The sequence below is a fragment of the Zalophus californianus genome, chromosome 9 (genome assembly GCF_009762305.2).
Source record: "Zalophus californianus isolate mZalCal1 chromosome 9, mZalCal1.pri.v2, whole genome shotgun sequence".
In the NCBI taxonomy this organism is placed as follows: Eukaryota; Metazoa; Chordata; class Mammalia; order Carnivora; family Otariidae; genus Zalophus; species Zalophus californianus.
In genome coordinates this window covers 15,858,757-15,884,886 of record NC_045603.1, presented here as the reverse complement: position 1 = coordinate 15,884,886, position 26,130 = coordinate 15,858,757, and the positions used below count along the sequence as shown (strand labels likewise).

Sequence of the window (26,130 nt, the reverse complement as noted above, 5' to 3'; positions counted from 1 at the left end):
TGTGCTAGTCCTCTCTTGCAGGCAGAGTCGACACCAGGCTGCCAGGCCAGGTGGTTCTGCAGCAGAGGGTGTAGCACACAGATGGGCAGGGGTAAGGTGGGGGCGGGGCCTCCTCTCCCACAGCAGGGGGAACGGACGACCCCACTGCAGGCTGGTGGAGTCCCCGGGCTTTGCTGGGAGCGCCCCGGGTAACCTCATGGTTCTCCTTTCTGTGGGTCAATACAGGTTCAAAGTTTCCTTCTGCACTTTTGGCAAGGAATGCCCCCCCACATGCTGCCTGTGCTGGGCTCCTCCACGGTGGTGAACATCGTCGGCGTGTGTGACTCCATCCTCTACAAGGCTATCTCGGGGGTTCTGATGCCCACCGTGCTGCAGGCGTTACCTGACAGGTGGGCACGCTTCTTCTCAGGACTCGTCCTTAGCCCAGACCGTTCCTGCCTCTCTCTCACTGAACATAATCAGGTGCTGTCAGGGGTGCTCACTTGTAAAGACTGTAGACACTGGGCTTTTAAAAATTCTATTTGATTTACAGTTTTTAATATAAATAAACATTTGAACATTTTGAACCATGTGTATGGTTCAAAATTGAAAAGGTATAATGCAGTATAAGGTGAAAAGTCTCCCCCCACCAACTCCTGTTCCCCAGACACCCCAGACCTCTCCATAGAGCATCAAATACAGTCATTTTCTTGGCACGGGGTGAGAGTGGGGGGGGGGGGGGGTCCATCCAGATCTGCTGTGCACATATAACCAATGCCTATATTCTACTCTTTTTCTCACTGAAACGGTGATATACACTATTATACTGTTCAGCACCTTGCTTTAAAAAAACAATCTTGGAGCTTATGCTGGGGCTTCTGTGCCCCTCCAGATCACTCCCTGCCATGCCCCATGCTGCCCCTTGATCTGGGGCTGGAGCCCTCACAAGGGTCGCTTTCCTGTGATCTCCCCATCCAGCTGGGGTCAGCCAATGGGGAGATCAGAAGAAGAGAGAGAGAAGAGGAGGCTGGGAGATGGACTCTGTCTCCATCCCTGGGAGGTCACCTTGGGCTGGCTGTGGCCATCCACAGGCCTCTGGGGCCTTCCAGCATACCACCAGATTCAGATTCTTCCAGAGTAGCTTGTGCTTAGGTTGGAAGCTTATCCTTTGGACATGGGGTGGATGAGAGCCTGCTGCCCCTATCCGCCCCCCATAGCCATGGTCCCCCTCACGGGCTCCTACATGCCTGTCAACACCTTCATAACTTGTCCCTTGTAAATAAACTCTCCTATTTTGAGTGGCCTCTGTTTCCTGTTGGGACTGGTAGAGAACATTCCACATCAGTCTGTAAAGAGATTTTATTCTTTTTTATGCCTGCATACTGTTTCCACTGGACTGAATGCAGACAGTTGTCTTCATGTTTCCAGTCTTGTTTTACTACAAATAATGCTGTGATGAATGATGTACATTCTTTTTCGGGGGCTGGGGGTGGGGGGGTGCATTAGGTTCCCAGGGCTGCAGCAACAAAGTAGCATAAACTGGGTGGCTCAAAACAACAGAAATGAATTCTCTCATAATTTGGGAGGCCAGGAGTCTGAAACAAGGTGTTGGCAGCCTTGGTTCCTTCCAGAGATATCCTCTGTGCCTCTCTCCTAGCCTCTAGTGGTGGCTGGAAGTCCTTGGTGTTCCTTGGCTTATAGACCCATCTCTCCAGTCTCCGCTTCATCTTCATATTGACTCCCACTCTGTGTGTCTCTCTGTGTCTTACAAGGACACTTGTCATCTGATTTAAGGCCCACCCAGTTAATCTAAGATCTCATCTCAAGATCCTTAATTCAGGGGCGCCTGTGTGGCTCAGTCATTAAGTGTCTGCCTTTCGGCTCAGGTCGTGATCCCAGAGTCCTGGGATCGGGCCCCAAGTCGGGCGCCACGTCGGGCTCCTTGCTCAGTGGGAAGCCTGCTTCTCCCTCTCCCGCTCCCCCTGCTTGTGTTCCCTCTCTCGCTGTGTCTCTTTCTGTCAAATAAATAAATAAATAAACAAATCTTAAAAAAAAAGATCCTTAATTCAATCACATCTGCAAATAAGGTCACTTTCACAGGTGCCAGGGAGACATACTGTGGGGGGGGGGGGCGAGAGGGGGGCACCACTTATCCCACTACATGAACTTTATGTGCAGAATAAGTTCCTACAGGGCTGAGTTTTTGGTTCAAAGAGTATGTGACTTGAACTTTTCTCAGTGAAGTTTTGATGTGCATTTCTTTTATTATGAGGTTGAGTATCTGTTTGTGTCTTTAAGAGCAACTTCTGTTTTCTTTCCTATGACCTTTGATTATTTTTCTATTTGGTGGTTGATGTTTTTCTCATTGATTTATAGGAGCTCTTTATTTTTTTAAAAGATTTTATTTATTTTTTTGAGAGAGAGAGCGAGAGAGAGCATGAGCAGGGAGGAGAGGGAGAAGCAGGCTCCCCGATGAGCAGGGAGCCCGATGCGGGACTCCATCCCAGGACCCTGGGACTATGACCTGAGCTGAAGGCAGACGCTTAACTGACTGAGCCCCCCAGGCGCCCCCAGGAGCTCTTTATTTATTAGGTATAATAACCATTTGTCTGTGTTAAGAGTTGCAAATAGTTTCTCATTTTGCTGTCATTCTTTGGTCTTTGCCACACAGAAATATATTTATGTAGTTGAATTTATTAGTCCTTGCTTTTATGGCTTCTGGATTCAGTATCATAGTTTTAAAAAGTCCTCCCCATTCCAATGATTAAGTAATTTTCCCATGGTTTATCACACTAACTTTATGGCTTAATTTTGTACTTTTGAATCTTTGTTCGATCTGGAGCTCATCCTGGTGTAAGATGTTGTTTTGTTCTGTTTTGTGTTGTTTTCCCCTCAGCAGGTTTCCCGTTCTCCCAGCACCATATGCTAATTATTCCATCCTTTCTTCACAGAGTTGAGATGCCACTTTTTTCATATAGTAAATTTTATATGTATTTGGAGCTGTTTCTGGACTTCCTCTCCTATGCCATTAATATTTCTATACATTCATGATCCAGGGTCATTCTGTTTTAAGTTTTGTGCTTTTAAACATATTTAGTAGGACTAGCTCCTCATACTTACTTTCCTTTTTTATTTTTTATTTTTTTTTTACTTACTTTCCTTTTTTAATAATTTCCCTATTATTATCACTTATTTTTCCATATGAACTACCTTGTCATCAGTTTGTCTATTTCTATATATATACATATATAACATACACATATGTATTCTTATTGGGATTACACTACATTTAGAGATCAATTTAGGGAAAATTATATATATATATGATATTGAGAATTCCTAACAAAGAACATGGTTTGCCTTGACATTTATTCTGATCTTTAATTTTGTGACTGCAGGAATTATAAATGTTTTTTTCATATAAATCTTACACATTTAAAAAAAGTTATTCTGTGTATTTATTTGTTGCTATTGTGAATGCAGTCTTTTCCTCCATAATTCTTGACAGATGATGGTCTGTGTATATGAAACCTACTGATATCTGTGTGTTATATTTGGAGCTGGCTATGCCAAGCTTATCTTGTTGTTGTATTTCTTTTTTCAGGTTCTCTTAGATTTTCCATGTTTAGAATCCTACTATCTACAAATACAGATAATTTTACTGTTGTTTTCTAATTTTTGCACCTCTCATTTATCTCTCTTATCTAATTACATTGCCTCAAGAACATGTTGAACTTCTTGACTTTGATGAAAATGCATCTAGTGTTTCTCCATTAAACATTGTGCTGGCTTTTGGATTAAGACTGATATATTTTATCATGTTAAGGAATATCTGTCTTTTCTTAATTCATTAAATGTTTTATGAAGGATAGTTGAATATTATCCAATGGTTTTCATCATCTATGGAAATTATTATATTATCCATCTCCTAATATTGAACCATTCTTGCATTCCTAGAATAAACCCCACTTGCTCATAGTATATATTTTAATGTGCTACAGGATTTTATTTGCTAATGTTTTATTTAGAGTTTCTGCATCAAAGTCATAAAGTGGGATTGGTCTGCAATTTTCTTTTTGTGTTTAATCTTCATTAGTTGTTGGTATCAATGTTATTCTTACTTCATAACAGAAATCTGAAGCTTCTCCCCACCCCCATTTTCCCCTAAGCTCTGATACACTTTAAATAGCATTGAAATTACTTGCTCTTGAATACTATACAGAATTAATTCCCCTTTGAAGGCATCTGGGTGTGGTGTTTTATGGGAGTAAATCTTTGAAATTTTTCTTTTTTTTTTTCTATAGTAATTGGTTCGTTTAGATTTTCTGTCTTCTCTGAGGTAAGTTTTGATAGGTTATATCTTCCTAGAAAATATCCACTTCTAGATCTATAAATTTATTTGCTTAGGATTGAGCAAAGTGGGTTTGTAGACTCACTGAGTTCCCTCTGTCTGATTATTTCTGCTTTAATACATTTTAGTTGGTGTAGTTGTGCTTTCTGCTACTTGTTTGTGATTAGGTTACCTGTCTTATTTTTTTCAAGAAACATGCTCTTAGATATATTTATTGGTGCTATTACTTTCTTTTTTTAATAAATTGAATTCTTTTATTTAACTCATTTCTTTTACTTTCCTAAGTTTACTCTGTTCTTCATTTATTCAACAAATACTTTATTGAGTGTTCACTCCATAGTTTGTTGTTTTATCAATGACCAAAAACAATTGACCAAAAAATTCTTTCATTCTTGTTTAACAACATAAATATTTCAGGCTTGGGTTTTTCTTTGAGCACTATTTGAGCTGCATCCTGTAGGTTTTGATGTGTAATATTTTAACATTGTTATTTTCTAGATATTTTGCAACTTTGGTTTGGAGTTTCTCTTTGTCCTAAAAATTTTTAAAAAGAGTATTTAAAAACTTCCCATTGTTAGGAGCTATTATCTTCTGGTTATGTTATTCATTTTAGCTTTTTATTGCCTTGTGATTAGTGACTGTTTTCTGAACTATTTCTTCTTTTGAGATTTTACTTAGATTTTATTTGTTGTCTAATATATGGTCAATTTTGTGACCCTTGGAAAGAAGAAGCACTCTCTGTCTTTAAATACAGACTTCTGCATATCTGTATTTGGGTCAGTATTATTGTTATTTCATTCCTTTTTTTTTTAAGATTTTATTTATTTATTTATTTATTTGAGAGAGAGAGCACAAGCAGGAGGTAGTGGCAGAGGGAGAGGGACAAGCAGTGATCTCTGATCACGAGTGAGTTGAACATTACTCCAAGTTTTCGGAATATTGAAGTCCCCTGTTGAGTAAAATACCTGTTCAAATTCCTTACCCATTTTTTTTTCCTACTGGTATGCTTGCCTTTTATTATCTGTGTGTGTGTGTGTGTGTGTGTGTGTAATTTTTTTTTTTAAGATTTTATTCATTTATTTGAGAGAGGGAGAGAAAGAGAGCACAAGCAGAGGGAGAGGGACAAGCAGACTCCCTGCTGAGCAGGAAGCCCGACACAGGACTTGAGCCCAGGTCCCTGAGATCATGACCTGAGCCGAAGGCAGACTCTTAACCGACTGAGCCACCGAGGCACCCCAATTGTTATTTAGTTCTTCTGTTGTCTTAGTGCTGTCAACTTGGACTGTTATGGACCAAGACAGATAAATAGGTTTAAGACTTATTACTGATATGTGTTAACCTATTTCACCTTGAATCTCCCTTAGTTTTTGTTTTTGAATGTTGATGCTATATTATATGATGCATTGATATTTCTAGATACTTTAATCTTCAATGTAATACTTTCATTGTGAATCGCAACATCTTCATTGTAAATTGTATTCTTAGCATTATTTTTTTTAGTATACTTAGCATTATAAAGTCTAATTCAAGTTTTTTTTTTTTTTTGCCCCAGAATTTGGGTTGTCTGATATTAAGATCATGACCTCTATGTTCTTTTTCTCATCTGTTTGAATACATTTGCCCATCTTTTTATTTTTAACCTTTATAACTCACTTATATGCAGAACCATTTTAGAATTTGTTTTATAGTTCAATCTGATTTTTTCTCTTACTAGATAATAGACCAATTACATTTATTGACACAACAGATACTTTTGTTCTTAGTTCTATCATTTCATTTTATATTATTATGTATATGTTTATAGATTTTTATTTAATTTTATTTTTAAAATTCAGGCTTATTGAAGTATACTTCGTATATATTAACATTCACCATTTTTAGTGTATACAGTTGACCCTTGAACAACACAGGGATTAGGGGGGCTGGTCCCCTGTGCAGTTGAAAATTTGTGTATAACTTTCAACACCCCCAAAACTTAAGTACTAATAGACTACTGTTGACCAGAAGCCTTACCAATAATATAAATAGGCAGTTAACACCTATTTTGGATGTTACGTGTATTATGTACTGTATTCTTAAAATCAAGTAAGCCAGAGAAAAGAAAATACTGTTAAGAAAATCATAAGAAAGAAAAAATAAACTTACAGTACAGTATTTATTGAAAAACAATTCCTGCATAAGTGTGCTCACAGAGTTCATATCCATGTTGTTCAAGTGTCAACTGTATAATTGAAATACAGTTTTATCACTCATGCCCCTCCTCCTCCCACTGCCAGCCCCTTATCATTCGGGGTTTGCATGGCATATCCTTTTCCACCCTGTTACTCTGTGTCTTCATATTTAAAGTAGATCTCATGTAGCCAATATAGTGAGTTTTTGCTTTTTTATCCAATCTGACAATTTCCATTTTTAGTTGCTATGTCTAGGCCTTTGTATTTAATGATATTAATGATACGGTTCATTAAAAATTTGCATCTAACCAGTTGTTTTCTTTTTTTAAAAGATTATTTATTTTTAGAGAGAGTGACAGAGCATGAGCGCATGGTGGGGGGAGGGGCAGAGGGAGAGAATTTTCAAGCAGACTCCCCACTGAGCCCAGAGCCCCACGTGGGGCTCAATCACATGACCCTGAGATCATGACCTGAGCTGAAACCAAGAGTTGGGAGCTCAACTGACCAAGCCTCGCAGGCGCCCCCCACTTGTTGTTTTCCATTAGTTCCTTCAGTTTTTATCCATTTTTCCTCTCTTTGTGTCTAGCTTTTGGATAAATTTTTTTAATCATTCTATCTTATCTCCATAATCAGACTGTTCTTTATATCTTTTAAAAAAATTTTAGTGGTTGCCTCTGGGTTTAAGATCTTTCTTATTTACAACCCACCTTCAGATAATATCATGCTGCTTCTCACGTAGTGCAGGGACCTCACAACAGTCTACCCCCATTTCATCCTCTCATTTTTTATGCTGTTGCTGTCACACATTTTGGTTTCGTATATGCTCTAAACTCACATACATTGTTACTGTTTTTGATTTAGATAATTATCCTTTAGAGCAATTAAAGATATGGAAAACAATCTTTAAATTTACCTTCAGTGTAATGATTTCTGATCCTCATTTCTTTATATAAATCCCAGTTTCTGTGATATATTATCATATCCCCCTGCCTGAAGAGTCTTCTAAAACTTTTCTAGCATTGCAGGTCTGATGCTAATGAATTATTTCAGCTTTTGTTGGTCCAAAAAAGTCCATTTCTCTTTCATTTCTGAAAGATACTTTCAGTGGGTATGGGTATGGTGTTCTGGATTCACAAGTTTTCTGTTTTGTTTTCAGCACTTTAAAGATTTTAATCCGTTTTTTCTGGCTTGCATGTTTGTACATCTTGTCTATTCGGTATACAATGTGACTTTTTTTCCCCCTCCAGCTGCCTTCAAGATTTTCTCTATCTTTGGCTTTTAGCTGTTTGAATATGATGTGTCTCGTTGTTTTGTTTTGTTTTATTTAATCCTGCTTGAGATTTTCTGAACTTCTTGGATCTGTGCTTTGATGTATTTCGTTATATTTGGAAAACTCCCTGCCAGTATCTTCTTCTCTGTTCTCTCTCTCTTCTCCTTCTGTTATTTCAGTCACATGCATGTCAGACCATTTGATACGGTTCCACAACCACCTTGGAGGCTCTGTTTAACTTTTTTCACTCATTTTGTGGTTTGGTTTAGGTCATTTTTATTGGCCTATCTGTAGGCGTACTGATTTTTTTCTAGTATATGTCAATTTTACTAATGAAGCTGTTGATGGCATTCTTCATCTCTGTTGCCATGTTTTGTTTTTGTTTTCATTTCTAACATTTCATTTTTATTATTTCTGTTTCTGCTGAAATTCCTCATCTGTTCATGCTTATTGTTTATCTTTTCCATGGGAGCCTTTGACATATTAACCATGGTTATTTTAAATTCCCTGTTTGATAGTCAGGTTCTCTTGATAGCTTTATCTCTTGAGAGTGGATCCTTTCTCTTTTTAAAACTTTTATTTTTGGAGTATAGTTGACCTACAATGTTATACTAGTTTCAGGCATATAGCATAGTGATTGGACAATTCTAACATTATCAGTGCTCACTGAAATAAGGGTAGTACCATCTGTCACTACCCAACATTATTATAATATTGACTATATCCCCTATGCTGTACCTTTCATCCCTGTGACTCACTTGTTTTTAAAACTGGAAGTTTGTACGTCATAATTCCCTTCACCTATTTTGCCCATTCTCCCTATCCCCCTCCTCTCTGGCAACCACCAGTTTGTTCTCTGTGTTTATGAGTCTGTTTCTGGTTTTATGTTTGGTTGGTTGGTTGGTTTTTAGAATCCACGTATAGGTGAAATCATATGGTATTTGTCTTTTTCTGTCTGACTTATTTCATTTAACATAATACTTTCTAGGTTCATGCATTTTGTTGCAAATGAAACATCTCGTTCCTTTTATGGTGAAGTAATATTCCGTTGTGTATATATAGCACATCTTCTTTATCTATTTATTGATGGACACTTGGGCTGCTTCCATACCTTGGCTGTTGTAATTATGCTGCAGTGGATATAGGAATGCATATATCTTTTCAAATTAGTGTTTTCATTTTGAGTAAACAGCCAGAGTGGAATTACTGAATTGTATGGTATTTCTATTTGTAATTTTCCAAGGAAACTCCATACTGTTTTCCACAGTGATTGAATTAATTCACCTTTTCACCAACAGAGCAGGAAGGTTCCCTTTGCTCCATATCTTCACCAACACTTCTTATTTTTTGCCTTTTTGATACTAGCCATTGTGCCTGGTGTGAGGTACTATCTCATTGTGGTTTTGATTTGCGCTTCCCTGGTGATTAGTGATGTTGAGCATCTTTTCCTGTGTCTGTTTGCCATCTGTAGGTCTTCTTTGAAAAATGTCTAATCAGGTCCTCTGCTTATTTTTAATTGGATTACCTGTTTTTTGGTGTTGAGTTGTATATGTTCTTCATATATTTTGGATATTAACCCCTTATTGGATACATCATTTGCGGACATCTCCTCCCATTCAGTAGATTGCCTTTTTGTTTTGTTGATTGTTTCCTTTGCTGTGCAAAAGCTTTTTATTTTGATGTAGTCCCTATAGTTTATTTTTGCTTTTGTTTCCCTTGCCTGAGGAGACCTATCCATAAATGTGTTACTAAGGTCAATGTCCAAGAGATTACTACCTAGGTTTTCTCTTAGGAGTTTTGTGGTTTCAGGTCTCATATTTAAGTCTTTAATCTATTTTGAGGGTTTTTTTGGTGTGTTTTTGTCTTGTTTTCCCAACACCATTTGTTTCAAAGGCTGTCTTTTGCCCATTGTATATTCTTGCCTCCTTTGCCATAGATAAATTGACCATATGAGCATGGGTTTATTTCAGACTCTCTGTCCTGTTCCAGTGATCTGTATGTCTATTTTGTCCCAGTACCTTACTGTTTTGATTACTTTAGCTTTGTAGTATATCTTAACATCTAGGATTGTAGTACCTTCCACTTTGTTCTTTCTCAAGATTGCTTTGGCTATTTGGGATTTTTTGTGTTTCTAAATTTCTAAATTTCTAAATTTCTAAAATTCTAAAATCCCTAAATTTTAGGATTATTTGTTCTAGTTCTCTGAGAAATACTGTTGGTATTTTGATAGAGATTGCATTGAATCTATAGATTGCTTTGGGTAGTATGGACATTTTAACAATATTAGTTCTTCTAATCCATAAGCATGTATTTCTTTATATTTATTCATGTTGTATTCTGTTTCTTTCATCAGTGTCTTACAGTTTTTAAAGTATAGGCTTTTCACCTCCTTGGTTAAAGTTTATTCCTAGGTATTTTATTCTTTTTGGTGTATGTGTAAATGGGATTGTTTTCTTAATTTCTTTTTCTGCTACTTCATTATAGTGTATAGATATGCAATAGATTTCTGTATATTAATTTTGTGTCCTGTAACTTGACTGAACTCATTTATTAGTTCTAATAGTTTTATGGTGGACCCTAGGGTTTTCTATATATAGTATCATGTCATCTGCAGTTTTACTTCTACTTTACCAGTTTGGATGCCTTTTAATTCTTTCTCTTGTCTGATTGCTATGGCTAGGACTTCTGGTACTCTGTTGACTAAAAGTTGGTGAGAGTGAACATCCTTGTCTTGTTCCTGATCTTAGAGGAAAAGCTTTCAGTTTTTCACTATTGAATATGATCTTAGCTGTGTATTGGTCATATATGGCCTTTGTTATGTAAATGTATGTTCCCTCTAAACCCACTTTGTTGAGAGCCTTTATCATGAACAGATCTTGAATTTTGTCAAATGCTTTTTCTGCATCTATTCAGATGATAATATGGTTTTTATCCTTCATTTTGTTAATGTATCATTTTGATTGATTTGTGTATATGGAACCATCCCACTACTAGGCAATAAATCCCACTAGATTGTGGTAAATGATCCTTTTATTGTTGAATGTGGTTTGCTAATATTTTGTTGAAGATTTTTGCATCTGTATTCATCAGGAATATTGGCCTATAGTTTTGTTTTTGGGAGTGTCTTTGGTTTTGGTATCAGGGTAATGCTGACCTTAAAGAATGAATTTAGAAGCTTTCCTTTCTCTTCTATTTTTCTTTTTCTATTCTTCTATTTTTTGGAAAAGTTTGAGAATAATAAATATTAACTCTTCTTTCGTTAATGTTTGGTAGAATTCACCCGTGAAGCTGTCTCATTTTGGACTTTTGTTTATTGAGAGTTTTTTGATTACTGATCAGTTTTGTTACTAGTAATCAGTCCGTTGAGATTTTCTGTTTCTTTCTGATCCAGATTGGGAAGATTGTATGTTTCTAGGAATTTGTCCATTTCTTCTAGATTGTCCAATTTGTTGGTGTATAATTTTTTAATAGTGTCTCATAATTGTTTTTCTGTGATGTCAGTAGTTATTTTTCCTCTTTCATTTCTGATTTTATTGAGTCCTCTCTTTTTTCTTGATGAGTCTGACTAAAGTTTTATCAACTTTATTTTTTAAAGAACCAGTTCTTGGTTTCACTGATCTATTCTTTTGTAAGTTTCTGTTTCATTTATTTCCACTCTGATCTTTATTCCTTCCTTTTACTAACTTGGACCTTTGTTCTTTTTCTAATTCCTTTACGTATAATATTAGATTGTTTGAAATATTTTTTGTTTCTTGAGGTAGGCCTGTATCACTAAACTTCCCTCTTAGAACTGCTTTTGCTGTGTCCCAGAGATTTTGGACCATTGGATTTTCAGTTTCATTTGTCTCTGTGTATTTTTTTAAATTTTTTATTTAAATTCAATTTTGTTAACACATAGTGTATTATTAGTTTCAGGGGTAGAATTTAGTGATTCATCAGTTGCATATAACACCTAGTACTCATTCCATCAAGTGCCCTCCTTAATGCCCATCATTTCCTCTTTGATGTCTTCATTGACCCATTGGTTGTTGGGTAACATTTTGTTTAGCCTCCATATGTTTGTGTTTTTTCCAGTTTTTTTTTGTAATTGATTCCTAGTTTCAAACCATTGTGATCAGAAAAGATGCTTAATAATATTTAAATATTAAATTTATTGAAACTTGTTTTGTGACCTAACATGTGATCTGTCCTGCAGAATGTTCCATATGAACTTGAAAAGAATGTGCATTCTGCTGTTTTAAGATGGAATGTTTTGAATATATCTGTTAAGTCCATCTGGTCTAATGTATCATTCAAAGCCACTGTTTCCTTATTGATTTTCTGCCTGGATAATCCACCCACTGATGTAAAAATGGGCTGTTAAGTTCCCCTACTATTAATGTATTACTGTCAACTTCTCCTTTTATGTCTGTTAATATTTGCTTTACGTATTTAGGTGCTCCTGCGTTGGATGCATAGATATTTATAATTGTTTTATCCTCTTATTGGATGGATTCCTTTATCATTATGTAATGCCCTTCTTTGTCTCTTGTTACAGTCTTTGTTTTAAAGTCCTTTTTTGTCTTATATAAGTATTGCTACCCATCATTTTTTTATTTTTTCACTCATTTTGCATACCTTCACTTTCAGTCTGTATGTATCTTAGGTCTGAAATAAGTTTCTTGTAGGCAGCATATAGATGTCTTGTTTTTTTTTATCCATTTAGTCATAGTGGTTCTTTTTCTTAATTTTCTGTGTATCCTATAATTTTTTTATTGACTTCAAAACAGTGGTTAGAACAGTAGAGACTGCTTAAAAAAAAAAAAAAAAAGAACAGTAGAGACTGAAGTAGATCGTATTTATGCCTGGAAATAGACATGCCTCTTTTCTCCTAGGCTCTTAAAGTGAGGAATTGAGTTGAGTTGAGTCAGTTGATTTAGGCATTGATAGGGTGTGGGTTTTGCTGTTGCTACGGGTACCCTCAGTAGACTACCAGATCCAAATTCTTCTGGGGTACCCTGTGCTTATCTTGGAAATTTGGTTGTTGAGGGGGTTTTTCTCAATGTTGCTGCTACACCCTTAGGCCTTCCCTGTAAGTATATATACTTGTTAGCCTCTTTGGGGCTGAGGTGCGGGGGTTGGGGGTTCCCTGCTGTCCTGGCTTAGTCCCAGCAAGCCCTGTGTTTTTGGCTCTCAGTTGGGCAATCTCAGTGATCCTGTCCCACCCCAGAGAGAAACCTCTAATAGTCTGAGCCCGTGATGGGTTTCTACCAAGGTTAGGGAGATTTTTGTTTTTATTTCCCCCACCTGCAATTGGTCTTTTTCTTTGCCTGCAGTCAACAGTGTTTCTGTCCTCCTGCTAGCCACTTGAGGCTTTTGTTGCATAGGGGGGAGAGGGCTGGCTAGGGCTTCATGCTTTCCCCACGGCAGTGGTTGCTCCCCTCCTGCAAACAGGCACCTCAGAGATAGGCTTCCTCCATTCTCTGTTCTCAGGGATTCTTCGTGAGCACCTGGTGAGGTCTGTGGAGAAGATCTTGTGAATAGATGTAAACTTCCTTGGCATCCGTCGCTCCCAGAGTTCTATACTCTCATGTGAGTTCACACATTGCCTTTAGCAATTTGTTTTACAACTTGAGCTGAATTCTTTTTACTTCAGTGTCCCACTTTCCTCCCTCAGACATAAATGAACTGGTTCCCAAGTCCTCCTCTCTGTGGAGGTGCCTGTCTTTCTGTGTACTCCAGGCTAGGCGATTGTGGCCTCTGCTGTCTGATGGGCTAAAGAACAGTTAGGGTGGGGCGCCTGGGTGGCTCAGTTGGTTAAGCGACTGCCTTCGGCTCAGGTCATGATCCTGGAGTCCGAGGATCGAGTCCCACATCGGGCTCCCTGCTCAGCGGGGAGTCTGCTTCTCCCTCTGACCCTCCCCCGTCTCATGCTCTCTCTCTCTATCTCATTCTCCCTCTCAAATAAATAAATAAAATCTTTAAAAAAAAAAAAAAGAACAGTTAGGGTTTGCAGATTATCTGGCTTTCTCTTGTTAGGGTGGGAGTGTTACTCTTTCTAATTTTCCACATTCTAGGTGGAACAGAAACACACCTAGAAAGGCAACAAAGATTACATCCTGGTGGGATTACGGTCAAATTTTAGTCTCATTTTTTTCTGTATTTTTCTAGTGTTCTAATTAAGATTGGATTTTTTTATAACCCTGTGCATATGCATATATATCTGATTTTAAATTTTAAATATGCATAGGACTATAAAAATAAATATACACATATTATATATATATATGTATATATGTATATATACATATATATATATATATGGACCCCTTTAGGCTTTGAGTTATTCTTTCTTGCACATTGTTCAAGGGAACTAGATAGTAGCCAAATGTGTACCTTTGTTTTGTAGTGACCTCCTGGGGGTCAGTGGAAGTATACACATCTTTATATGAGAGCTTCACCTACCTCTAGTAGTGCTTACTAGGTGTTACACACAGGCAAGGCATCTGTAGTTTGTTCTGAAGCAGTCTGTGGGATGCTAAGGAAATGCTGACCCCTGGCTCCTCCTCTATAATTGGCTTGTTTTTATAGACATAAAAATTGAAGCTTAAGAGCTGAAATAACTTTAGTTCACCTTTACCTGCAAATAAATGAAACAGTAACGACTCAACTGTTGATTCTTCATTAAACAGTGTTTATTGATTACCACAACACGCGGGGCACTATGCTGAGTCCTGGAGCAACACATTAAAGAAGATACACATGCTCCCTGCTCTCACTAAGCTCACCGTCTGCCCGAGGAGACCATTTTTAAAAATTATATTGTTAGTTAATTGCCAAAGTGATCCTTGACTTAGAAATCCAGTGCCTTTCTCATGAAATCAGGGAGAAAAAGTTATTCAAAAGACCAGACTTCATCAGACAGCTGACTTTTCACAATTTTACGTACTCATTCATCCCTGAAACCTGTTTGAGTGCCTTCTGTGTGCCCGGCCCTGTGCTTGGCCAGGGTAGAAAGGAGATTTGAATCTGGAGGTTCTCACTAGCTGACTAGCTCAGACCCGCCTCTTACCTTCTAACTCAGTAAAGCATATTGAAATTCAGGTGAACAAGTGGTAATATGAGATAACCATGAACCATTTGCTGTTTGTTTATAAGAAAGGTAGATCATTCTCAAACTTGGGCTTTTCACTTCTTGTGACCTCCCAGGTAATCTTGGCATAGTGGTTGTTAGTAATGATTGGTTTATCAGAAGTAAGGAAGTGTGTGTGTGCACACACACGCGCACGTATGTGTGTAGGGGTGGTGGATGGGCAGGGAAGATGAGATATCAGAGAAGCAAAGAGAAGCCTGAGATACCAGAGCTTTGGAGGCAAACACATGTGGGCCTCCGTCTTGCTTGTCCACTTATTTGTTATCTCCTCGGACAAATCAAGTAACTTCTCTGAGCCTTGGTTTCTCACCTCTCTGCTGGGACTAACAATAGTACGTACTTCATAAGGTAGACATAAGGATTAAATAAGAAAATACGTATGAAGTGTTTAGCACTTGGCACACTGCACTCATTAAAAGGTAGCTGGTATTAGCACTGTTGCTGTTGTACCAGCATCGCGGCTGGAAGTCATTCAGAGAGTTCCAAGTGTGGAATTAAGATGCAGGAGAAGGGCTGAAGCTGGAGCTATAGACAAGGGAGCCACCTGCATAAAAGGGATGAGAAGGTGTGACACTGGAGGTACAGGACAGACCCTGGGAGTGCCAGCCTGGGGAGTGAGATGGAAGGAGACAAGGTAAGTTAGCAGAGAAGGGTCAGGTCACAGGGTACATACCATCGAAGGAGAGTATGTGAGGAAGGGGTGATGGTCAGCATCATCTGATGCTGCAGGAAGGTGGAGCAGGCCAGGAGGCCACTCCAAGATAGGTGATCAGGAGGCCAGCTCCTCTCTTGCTCTGTTCAGATTACTCCTAAAAATCTGGCAGTTCCAGTTCCAAGTCCCAAAATAGAATCCTTTTCAGGATGAGTTGCTTCCTGCTTTTCTTCACTGTAATAAAATCAAACGATTGCACAAAGGAAAAGACCCATCACTGGTCCTGCTGCTTACTTCCTGCTCCCGTACAAAGGCCAGCTCCTCTACTCCAGCTGCAAGTAATGGCCCCTGGGAAAGGTGTTATGGGTATGGAATGGCAGCCCACGTGGCCTCCTTGATGTACAACAGCCATCAGATGATCACTCCAGACACCCCTCTAAATTTTGACCTCTGTCAAGAGTGGCCAAATATTCTGAGAAGTCTTCTCACTTAGAAGTTGGATCCAATGTGCTAATTGCTGAGAATGTACTTTGGCTTTATTACGTGTGCAGTACTTTTGGTTCACTCAGTATTCAACATTTATTAAGCACCTCTTGGATATCAAGCACTCTGCTAGGCACAGGGGGTACATATAACCACTTTTCTTTCATGAAGACATCCTTGACAACATTCTTCCACTCATACACCCACATCCACTCACCAGGACCTCCTGGTTGGCTCTGCCTTCCAAATATTTTAATCTGACCATATTGCATTAGTTCCACTGTTACCACCCTCATCCAGGATGCTTTCTTGCCTAGATTATTGAGATAACCTCCAAACAGATCTCCCTGTTCTGTCCTTGCCCTTCTATGCTCAGCTCTCATCCCAGGAACCAGACTGATCTTTTTAAAACATACAACAGTCTCAAGAGTGTTGAGATAGTTGGTAGAGCTGGGAGTGTGGGGAGACTGGCAGTTTCAGATCCTGTGGTCAGCACTTGAACCCAACCTCTGAAGTTGTTAAGGAAGGGAGGGAACCAGCTGCAGTCTGGGGCAGGAGCTTTCCAGGCTGAGGGAACAGCAGATGCAAAGGCCCTGGTGAGGTTGTCAAGGACCTGAAGAAAAGGAAAGGAAGCTGGTGCTGTGGGAATTGAGTAAGCTGGCAGGAGTAAGGGTGGAGGTAAGGAGAGGGAGTGGGAGAAGCTGAAGTCAGAAAGATAAAGGGGGGTTCAGTGTAGTGTCTGGCACTATGCTAGGTGCTGAACACACAGTGATAAGCAAAATAGACATAGTCCCTGCCTCCACATTGGAGCATAGAGTCTAGTGGGAAAGATGGACATGAATCCGATAATCACACAAGTCAGTGTATAATTACCAACTGTTACAACTTGGCCCTTCAAGAGGAACAATCAGGGGCTCTGACCTAGAGTAGGGGGTTTCAGAGAAGGTTTTCCTGTGGTCGTGACACCTGCTCTGAGATCAGATCGATGAGGAGGAGTCCAGTAGGTGAAGAAGGGTAGGATGCTCTTGGACGGAAGGATGCCAAGGTCAAAGGCCCTGAGGTGGGAAAGAACTGGGTGGAGGCAAGAGGGGCTGAAACATGGATGAAGAGAAAGAATGCGAGATGAGGCTGGAGAGGAAGAAAGGCTGGAGTGTGAGCCTTGGGGATCATGGTCAGGATTTTGGTCTTTATCCTAAGAAGAATGGGAAAGCACTGGGAGGTTTTAATCACAAGGTGAACTAGATCAGAATTGCAAGTGTTTTAGAGAAATCCCTCTCACAATGTGGAAGACAGGGTAGAGGTGGGGCGGTAGCAGAGCAGGTAGGCTCTTTTACCCACTGTTGTAGAAGCTGTCGTACTGGCCCAGGTGAGAGATGATGACAGCTGGAAGTAGAAGAGGGAAAGACTGGATGAGGTTGAGAGACAATTTGGAGATAAAATCTGCAGTACCCGCTCACGGGAAGAGAGACTATTCAAGTGTCAAAACCAGATACAATAAAAGAGGAACAACCAACCATTATAAGTCTCATGGTGTGGTGCAGTGGGCAGTACAGGGGCCACCTACGAAGTCTCTTGCCTTAAAAAAAAAATGTAACTTAATTCAATCTACTCTTTCGATCTGTCAGTTTATGAGAAGCATGCAGGATAGATGAACAGGTTAAATGGCACTATGAGGAAGACATCAACCAAATCAATGTGGGACATTCCAGGGAACAAATAACATGAGGTGGCCAACAAACCAATGGCATGAAAGAGAATTTTTAAAAAGTCTTAAGAAATAGAACAAGGCAATGTTTTGTGCAATGTGTAGACCTTGTTTGGATCCTAATTCAAAGAAACCAAAAGATTGCTCTGAGAGAAATAGAGAAATTTGAGGACAGACTAGGCTTTAGATAATATATTTTTTAAAGATTTTATTTATTTATTTGAGAAAGAGAGGGAGGGGGAGCACAGAGGGAGAAGCAGACTCCCCGCTGATCAGGGAGCCTGATGTGGGACTGGATCCCAGGACCCTGAGATCATGACCTGAGCCAAAGACAGATGCTTAACCAACTGAGCCACCCAGGTGCCTCTGGGCTTTAGATAATATTAAGGAATTGCTGTTCATTCTGTTAGGGATACTAATGGCATGGTGGTTTTAAATCGTGTATGTGTGTGTGTGTGTGTACCTATACATACATATTTAAGTGCATGCTAGAAGATGGACACAAAGTTTCTGAAATGATACATCATGAATTTGCTTATCACATTCCTGAAAAGGCGGAGTGGCATGTGATAAACTGAACTGGGAAAATGTTGCTAGTTATTGGAGCTGGGTCAGAGATACTTGGAGGTTTATTATACCATTCTATCTTGGGGTATATTTGAAATTGTTTCATATAAAAAAGTTGAAAACAAAAACTTTAGGGAAAGTAGAGTTCACAGTGAAATAGGAACATAAGAAAAGAACGTCTGACGGAGAAGCGATGAGTTCAGTTTGGACATGCTGAGGTTGATGTGTCTTTAGGATGCTAAATGGAGGGGCCCTGTAGGTGGTTGGTCTAGAGTTCTGGAACCTTTGCTGTGGACCTTAAAATTAAAAGCAAGTGTAGATAGCAACTGAAGCTGTGGTCACAGAGAAGCGCTATCCAGGGAAGGACAAAGTGTGACAAGCGAGGGCCCAGGACTAGATGTGGAGGAGATGGAGGAAGTAAAGGCCAGGTGGAGGGGCTGAGCTTTGTGACTGAGAAGGAGTAGCCACAAGACAGGGGCCACAACCACCAGGGGAAGTGAATGTTTCCAAAAGGAGGAGGAGCCAATAGAGCCAAATGCTGCCAAGATGTCAAGCCAGATGGGAACCAAAGTGAGTCCATTGGGTTCACATCTGGATGCAGCTTGCTGCCTAGTGGGAGCTGTTTGGGCTGAGGGACTGGAGTGAGCGGGAGGTGAAGGAAAGGAAAGAGAGTGTGGACAACTCTCTGAGGAAGGACATCTATGAAGTGGAAGACAGAGGGTGGTACCCTGAAGAGAGAGCGTGAGGAAATAAGAGGGTTTATTTTTAAGGTGAGACATGCTTGGTGAGAGGAAGAGGTGGGACATCCGGGAGAAGGGGCAGTCAGTGAAGTGGGGTTCCTGAGGGGGCAGGAGGGGGTGACATGGGGTTGGCCCTTGATTCTGTCAGGGAGGCCGGGGAGGAGGGTTGTGCTACAGTGGAAGGCTGGAAAGTTCTCCCTTTGCGGCTATGTTCCTTGAAAAGTGGGGATGGTGCCCGCGGCTGGTGGAGGGTTTTGGAGAAGGCTGGCAAAGTGAGGAGTGAAGGACAAGAAGCCTGCTGGGGCCGCCCGGTGGGGAGGGGAGGGGAGGCCGGTGATCAGGGTCTGACGGGAGAGTCTGCAGGACACTGCCGAGGGCTGGGTGGGCCGTGTTGCTGGGGGGGGGGCGAGTACAGTGTGGACGCTCCCCAGGGGCTGAGGTCCCTGTGGTGTCAAGCCGACGGAGGACCCAGCCCATGGTGTTCACAGGGAGAGCCTGAAAGTGATGCCCGGGGTCCTCCTGCTTCCCATCTCATGCTGCAACCTGCCATCCCCTCACCCTTCACCCCCTGCCCCCAAACAGCCCTCGGCTCTCCAAAAACAGGGTACGGTTTCAGGGTCAGGGCTGTGTGTCGGTGCTTCCCAGGTCCTGCCAAGCGGCCGGGGGCAGCAGGGGCAAGCCGGAGCCAGGCTGGGTGGGCGGGCGCTGGGGCAAGAGTGGCAGCACAGGGGTGCTGTCGGGCCCACGGCCCTCCGTCTGCATCCCTCACGCAGGCTCGTGCGGAAGCAGGACACGTGGCGTTTTGCTCAGAGTCAGGGCGCCACGTCCCCCCATGACCAGCGTAGGCACCAGAGCACATTCCCTCTGGGCCCTGCTCAGCCCACCAGCCCAGCCAGCCCCTGAAGTCACTGCGCTGAGTGATACTGGGGCGGCCAAAACATGATTCCAGGACAACCCAACCCCGTCGGGCAACGCACGAGGCACTTAAAATGGATCATTTCTCCTTCCAGCTTAACTCAGGTGATCCGAAAGTTTGCCAAGCAGCTGGATGAGTGGCTAAAAGTGGCTCTCCATGACCTCCCAGAAAACTTGCGAAACATTAAGTTTGAATGTAAGTACAGAGGTGGGGAGCTGAGGGGAAGGGAGGGCGACATTTTAGTGCTGAACAATTTCACATAGGTTGTTCATAAAATAATAATAATAAGTTTCACTTACTGTTTGCAAAGCACCAGGTATTAAGCCTAGCGCTTTTCATGCACGAACTTCCTCAGTCCTCCCAAAAGGTGTGTTACAGGTGGTGCACTTCTCCTTTTATGGAAAATGAAAGAGGCTTAGAGGGGGTTAGTAACAGAGGCAGGATTTGCTCCCAGGTCTGTCTGTCGACGCCAAAGTGTCTGCTCATCACCACTATCTCGTCCCATTTAATCCTCACGCCACCTCTGTGATGTAGGGTGCGGTATCCCTACCCTGCAGATGAGGCTCCAAGAGGCAGAGAAACTTACCCAAAGCCACACAGCCACCCAGCTGGTAAGAAGGGGCCAGAAGTCAAACTCAAATCTGTCCGACCCCAAAACTCTGGGATTTCCCTGAAGCCCCTGCCCCCCAAAAAGGTGGTAACAGGAGACAGAAAACGGCTTCAGGGCTTCACATATTCGATTCTCTGCCTAACGAGAAAGCCAAATTAATATTTCTCCTACGGGGATTAGGACTGTGATTTTTTTTTTTTTTTTTCTTTTCTGCTAAGCATCACCAGCCACTCTCCCCCATTAGTTTTGCCTGAGAAAACTGGTCCTATTTCTCTGTCTTGGTGTTTCTGGACTTGTGGGAAGACGCACGTGCTACTACACCAAGATGAAATGATTTTAAGCCAAAGTTTTAAGATATAGGTTTCTTAAAGCAGCATTTGAATCCAGCTTGCCATTCTTGCCCAGGGTGGGGGGAAGTGGCGGCAGGGAAAATGAAGGGGATCAAATTACCCTCTCTGGGCAGGCACAGGGAGCCCTTTCAGACGCGCTCCAAGGCTGAGGCCGCCTGCAGCGCCCAGCACCTACTGATAAAGCCCGCTTTATTTCACGGCTCTCAGTTCTTTTCTTTTCATGAGCACTAAATTCCACATCACAAAGTTAAAGAAAAAGTAATTAAGGAGAAGGATTAACGATTGATCGGTCTGGAAAATTAGAAGTTCATCTGTGCCCCCACCCCCCCATTTCTCCACCCCACGCCCTATTTTTCAAACCAAGCTGGCTCTGAGTACAAATTAGAATAATCCCAGGGAAATTTCTGCTTCTTGACCAGTTCAGAAATTAATGAGAAGAATGCCCTGCACCCGTTTTAATTATGCTGACAAAACAAACCTGTTGAAAGTTGGCAGCAAGGAGGTCTGTTGGACCTTCCACCTGTCGGGGCCTGCGGGAACCCCTCTCCCAGGGAACCTTGGGGGCACTTTGAGAACAGGCCAGGAGTGGAAACACCACTCCAGACAACTCTGCAATCGTGGAGACCTGGGGCTGGCACATGGCTTGTCTGCTTGGTCTTGAAATCTTCAGATTTAAGATCATCCCACTTCGAACCATCAGCCTGTTAAATGACTGTAGTAAACAGGATCAGCAAAACACACCAACAGGTCATGGAGATCATTTGATAAAAATGGCAGATTATGAATGCAAAGCCGCATTCAAAGTGCAGCCCAGGGTTCCATCCTAAAAGCAGCCCCTCACACCACACACCGCTGAGGCTCAATCAAGTTTCCCTATTAGATATACTATTTTAAAGGGCCTTCTTCAAAGCTTCCACTTGATTCCAGCAATTATTTATGGGGAGAAGTGATTGAGCTTGCAATTAGCGAAATGAAAGACAAGTAAATAATTGCTTTTATTCACGGTTGATTGACACCACAATTTCTCACACCTGCCAGTATGGCATGCGGGTGACTTTGAAATATGTACCCCAAATATCGCCATTTTAGGAAATAGTTGTCCACACAGGAGAACAAAGAATCAAATGCAGGGTTTTGCCAGCGGGTGCATAAAATGGGGTTGGACAGTGAAACGTATTTAGGCAAATAAGCTGCTTTTTGAAATCTGCCCCTGGAAAATCCAAGGTAGGACCATACAGCATGCAAATACTTCAGACTAACTCTTCCTTCTTGCAGTGTCGAGAAGGTTTTCCCAAATTCTGAGACGGCAAACATCCCTGAATCATCTTTGCCAGGTGTGTATCCTGTGTTATGTTTTCTAACTCCTTTGAAGTCATTGCCCATGAGGGGCAAATGCACAGAACAGCTCCCCAGAGATCCACTGGGGGTGTGGCTGTTTGATAGTTTAATACAGTATAAGAGGTGTTTGATATACTCTTACTGGTACCTTTAATTTCTACTGATAAAGAATAACATTAAGCAATCACGAAAATATTTTCGACTAGCATACAAAATAATTTCTGACGTCAGTCACCCCTTCACCTTTCAGATATGTTCTGGTGCGCAAGTTTGCGTTTCCCTTGAGTAGATTGGGTTTTCTCGGCCACTGCTGACATGTGGGGCTGGATCATTCTTTGCTCTCGGGAGTTGTTTGGTGCAGTGCAAAGATTTAGTAGCATCCCTGGCCTCTACCTGCATGCCAGTACCCAGATGCCTAGCAGCACCCCACCCCCAGGTACCACCTTGATTTTGACCATCAAGAATGTCTCCAGACATGACCAAATGTAGCCTGGGGACCCAGTGTCACACAACACCCCCCCCCTTGTGAGTCACAGAAATAAATGATTCAAACATAAATAGGATGATTTGTTTGTTGTGTATGTATCATCCAGAAGAGTTCAAAGCCACACAGTATGTTAAATATTTATCCACTTTTGTTTATTTTCTCCAGATTTTTGTTCTTTTTAGCACAAAAGTCACATATGCTTACTATAAAAAAATTCAGCAGTAACAAAAATGTGTACAGTGAAAGGTGGACTATCTCCCTATAACTCTCGATGGCATAAAGCTTTGTATTTCTCTTAAGTTTGCACCTTAAGGAAGGGAATCTAAGTCTATTAAGGCAGCCAGTTAACATTCATTAGAATATTAATGATCTTAAAGCAGAAGGAGCAAACTGGTGGCTACCAGTCAAATCTGGCCCTCAGATGGGTGGGGTTATTTTGTTTGACTTGCATGTGTTCAGAAATTGTTTTTACTTGGTAGTTAACAGTTGAACCTGGGAGATGTCAGCTAAACAGCCCCAGAACCACATTTCCCAGGGCAGGAATCAAGTGGATGGGCTGAGCTCCTCTCCAGCAGGCACTGTCCACCTTGTCAGCCCCACTTCCTCTTACGTTTGGCTGGCCTCCCTCACTCCTGTCTGCCACCTGCCTGCCTTCTTTGTGTGGGGTTTGCCACCTCTCCCTCATACTGTGGGTTCTGGGTCGGTGCTGGTTATTCAAGGTCAAGGTTGGAGGAAGGGGTTTTTAGAGTGACCTGAAGGAAACCTCCAGGCCAGGCACTGTATTCTAAAAATACAGAACTACACCCCCACACATCTCACCGTTCCTGCCCTGCCTCTGGCATAAATGGCAAAGTGGGTGATTTGGAGGATTTGGAAACCAGAGGTACACCCTTCATATTGTTTCTCAGACGCTAAAGACACGTGGGTTATTAAGCACAGAGCTCCCATCCCGCAAGCTTATATCGGAATGCTGACAGGTCTCTGGGCTTCATCCCATTGTTCCCCAGGGCTCAAGACCAAAGGGGCTGGGAACAGCAGGGTTTGGTCTAGCCTCGGCCACCCTGGAGTAATTTTTTATAGGCCTCAAGAGAGCCACAAGAGAAAAGACTGTATGGGTCTTCTGAGTTATGGACTCATCTGCTGATTTCCTGAAATGGAGTTTTCCTGAATTTCAGAGTAGTTTGCAAAATACCAGATGCAGATTCATTAAAAAGAAAATAATGTGCATGGGTTTTAACCTAACAACCCTCAAGCTAATGAGTTGATGGGCTTGGATTACAGGCATCTCGGACAGTGATCCACAGTGCAGACATCACATTCCAAATGCTGGAAGACTGGAGGAACGTGGACCTCAACAGCATCACCAAGCAAACCCTCTACACCATGGAAGACTCCCGTGATGAGCACCGGAAACTCATCATCCAGTGTAAGATGTTCCACCAAGCATTCTGTCCTTTCTGTTTTTGTTTTTAAAAGAAAGAAAGAAAGAAAAAGTATCTTGGTAAATATTTAAGTGGCATTCTCACCCTGTCCTTCCCCCTACGATCCCTTCCCTCTTATTGTTCCTGACGGGAAGGCTGATTGATTTAAAAGGACATGTGTCAACATTCCTGGGGGAAAGGGAGCCTGATGCAGTTGGGCAGCACACAATGTCATGCAAAAGGCCCCAATTGTGACTCTCAATGCCAGGCAAATTCCCATAGGTAGCATAAAAAAATGAGAACAAAAGTGTGTTGCCCATCTGAGTGTACGTCAGCCTGGAGTCTGCTGGATACGCTGCCCGTTTTCCAGTGGAGGGTCACATGAATCAGCCCACCTCTCGGCAGGTGAACCTTTCCATCGCATTAAATGTTTGAGAGGGGTATGGATGGTGGTGTACTTCTGTGAGCATGTGTTCATGTCCCTGTGGACAAAGACTGCAGGAATACTGCTCCAGCTGTTGTCTGGATGAGGTCAGGTTGGGTGTTCTTAGCAGTAGAGGACGTGAGGGGGCCAGAGAACACCACCACCGTCAGCACACCTCTGCTGTTCCTCACGCGCCCACCGCAGCCTGCTGCCCCCAGCCTCCCACACCCAGCGGCCCTGGATGGGGGTCTCCTGGCCACTTCCTCACTTTGCTCAGCCTTCTTTTCTCATGCCTGCGGGGGTGGGGGTGGGGGTGGGGAGGGGTGCAGGAGTGCGGAAACGGGGAGCTGCAGGTGGCGGGGGGGTGGGGGGTTGGGGAAGGAATGGGGCCCGGGACAGCGGGGAGAGCGGGTCCAGTGCGGCGCTGGGGAGGCAAGCGTTGGCTCAGGCTGGCTTTGAAACCCGCCTCTGCTATTCACCAGCGGCGGGACCTTCGGAAAGTCACTGTCTCTGAGCGCCTCCGCCCCCTCGTTTGTAAAACGGGGAGTACTAACAGTACCTGCCTCCTTGGGTGGTTCATCTGTTCACTCACCCAGCACTGGAGAACCCGCTGTCCCGTTCTCGAGGTTGCTGTAGGGTTAGACTGGAGTGTCGGCGCAAAGCAGTGAGGAAGGTGCCTGGCGCGGCAAGAACCCAGTAGGTGTTAACCGGAAGCACCCTCTTGGCCACTTCCGTCACCACCTTCACTGACCGAAGCACAACAGCGCCGACGCACGGGGCCCACCGTGCCATCAAGAGGAAAGGCCCCAGAGAGAGGTCAGAGACGTGGCCTCCAGTGTCTGCTCTGGCACTCACTCACCCTCTGACTTTGAGGGGGACCCTGAATCTCATTGAGACACAGCTTCCCCTCTGTAAAAGGACACCGATATCGACTCATGGACGTTCAAAGCCCCTTCTCATTCTAACCTGTTCTGAGCTCCGGGCGGCGGCTGGTGTCTTATCGCAGTCATCACCTCGGGAACCCGGAGCACCTCGGCTAGGCCTGTGGAATAGGAGACCAGAGACTGCTCGGACAAATGAAAACTAAAAAAAAAAAGGTGTGGATCTGGAAGTGTAGTTTGGTTTACGGAGCTCCACGTGCAAAAAACACAAAAACGGTCATGGAAAGAGATGTTTCAAACTGGAGATCACCCCAGCAAGGTTTCTTTTTTCTGTGGTGCTTCGTGAATTCCATAGCCTGTCCGGACTCGGTTATTTGACGTGCAGCTGAAGACAGGCTATAAAGTGGTACGATTATTCCCCTTTTCCTAATGCGGAAACTAAGGGCACGGAGATTGTTTCCTTCACGCTATGAACATTTATTAAGCATCGGCTGCGTACTCAGCCCTGAGAGGCTGGTTAGGCGACTTGCCCACCACAGTTGTGGTTTAGAAGCATTGAACTATCAAACGTGCCTGCCACGGGGCAGACAGCAAGGGAGCAGCACTGCCTGGGTCTGGGTCCGCGCGTGCAAGCAAGCACGTCCTGGATAGCA

At 42.3% G+C, this 26,130-nt stretch overlaps 1 protein-coding gene across 6 annotated transcripts in view; it reads left to right on the top strand.

Annotated features, from left to right (window-relative positions):
* Window positions 1–26,130, top strand: part of RFX4 (regulatory factor X4) — a 155,111-nt gene that overhangs the window by 92,034 nt on the left and 36,947 nt on the right. For all 6 annotated transcript variants that reach the window (XM_027592056.2, XM_027592055.2, XM_027592054.2 and 3 more), the window contains 4 exons: window positions 226–389; window positions 20,061–20,161; window positions 22,202–22,260; window positions 24,033–24,177. In XM_027592056.2, coding sequence (XP_027447857.1) covers window positions 226–389; window positions 20,061–20,161; window positions 22,202–22,260; window positions 24,033–24,177 — 469 coding nt within the window. The remainder of the gene's footprint in view (window positions 1–225; window positions 390–20,060; window positions 20,162–22,201; window positions 22,261–24,032; window positions 24,178–26,130) is intronic.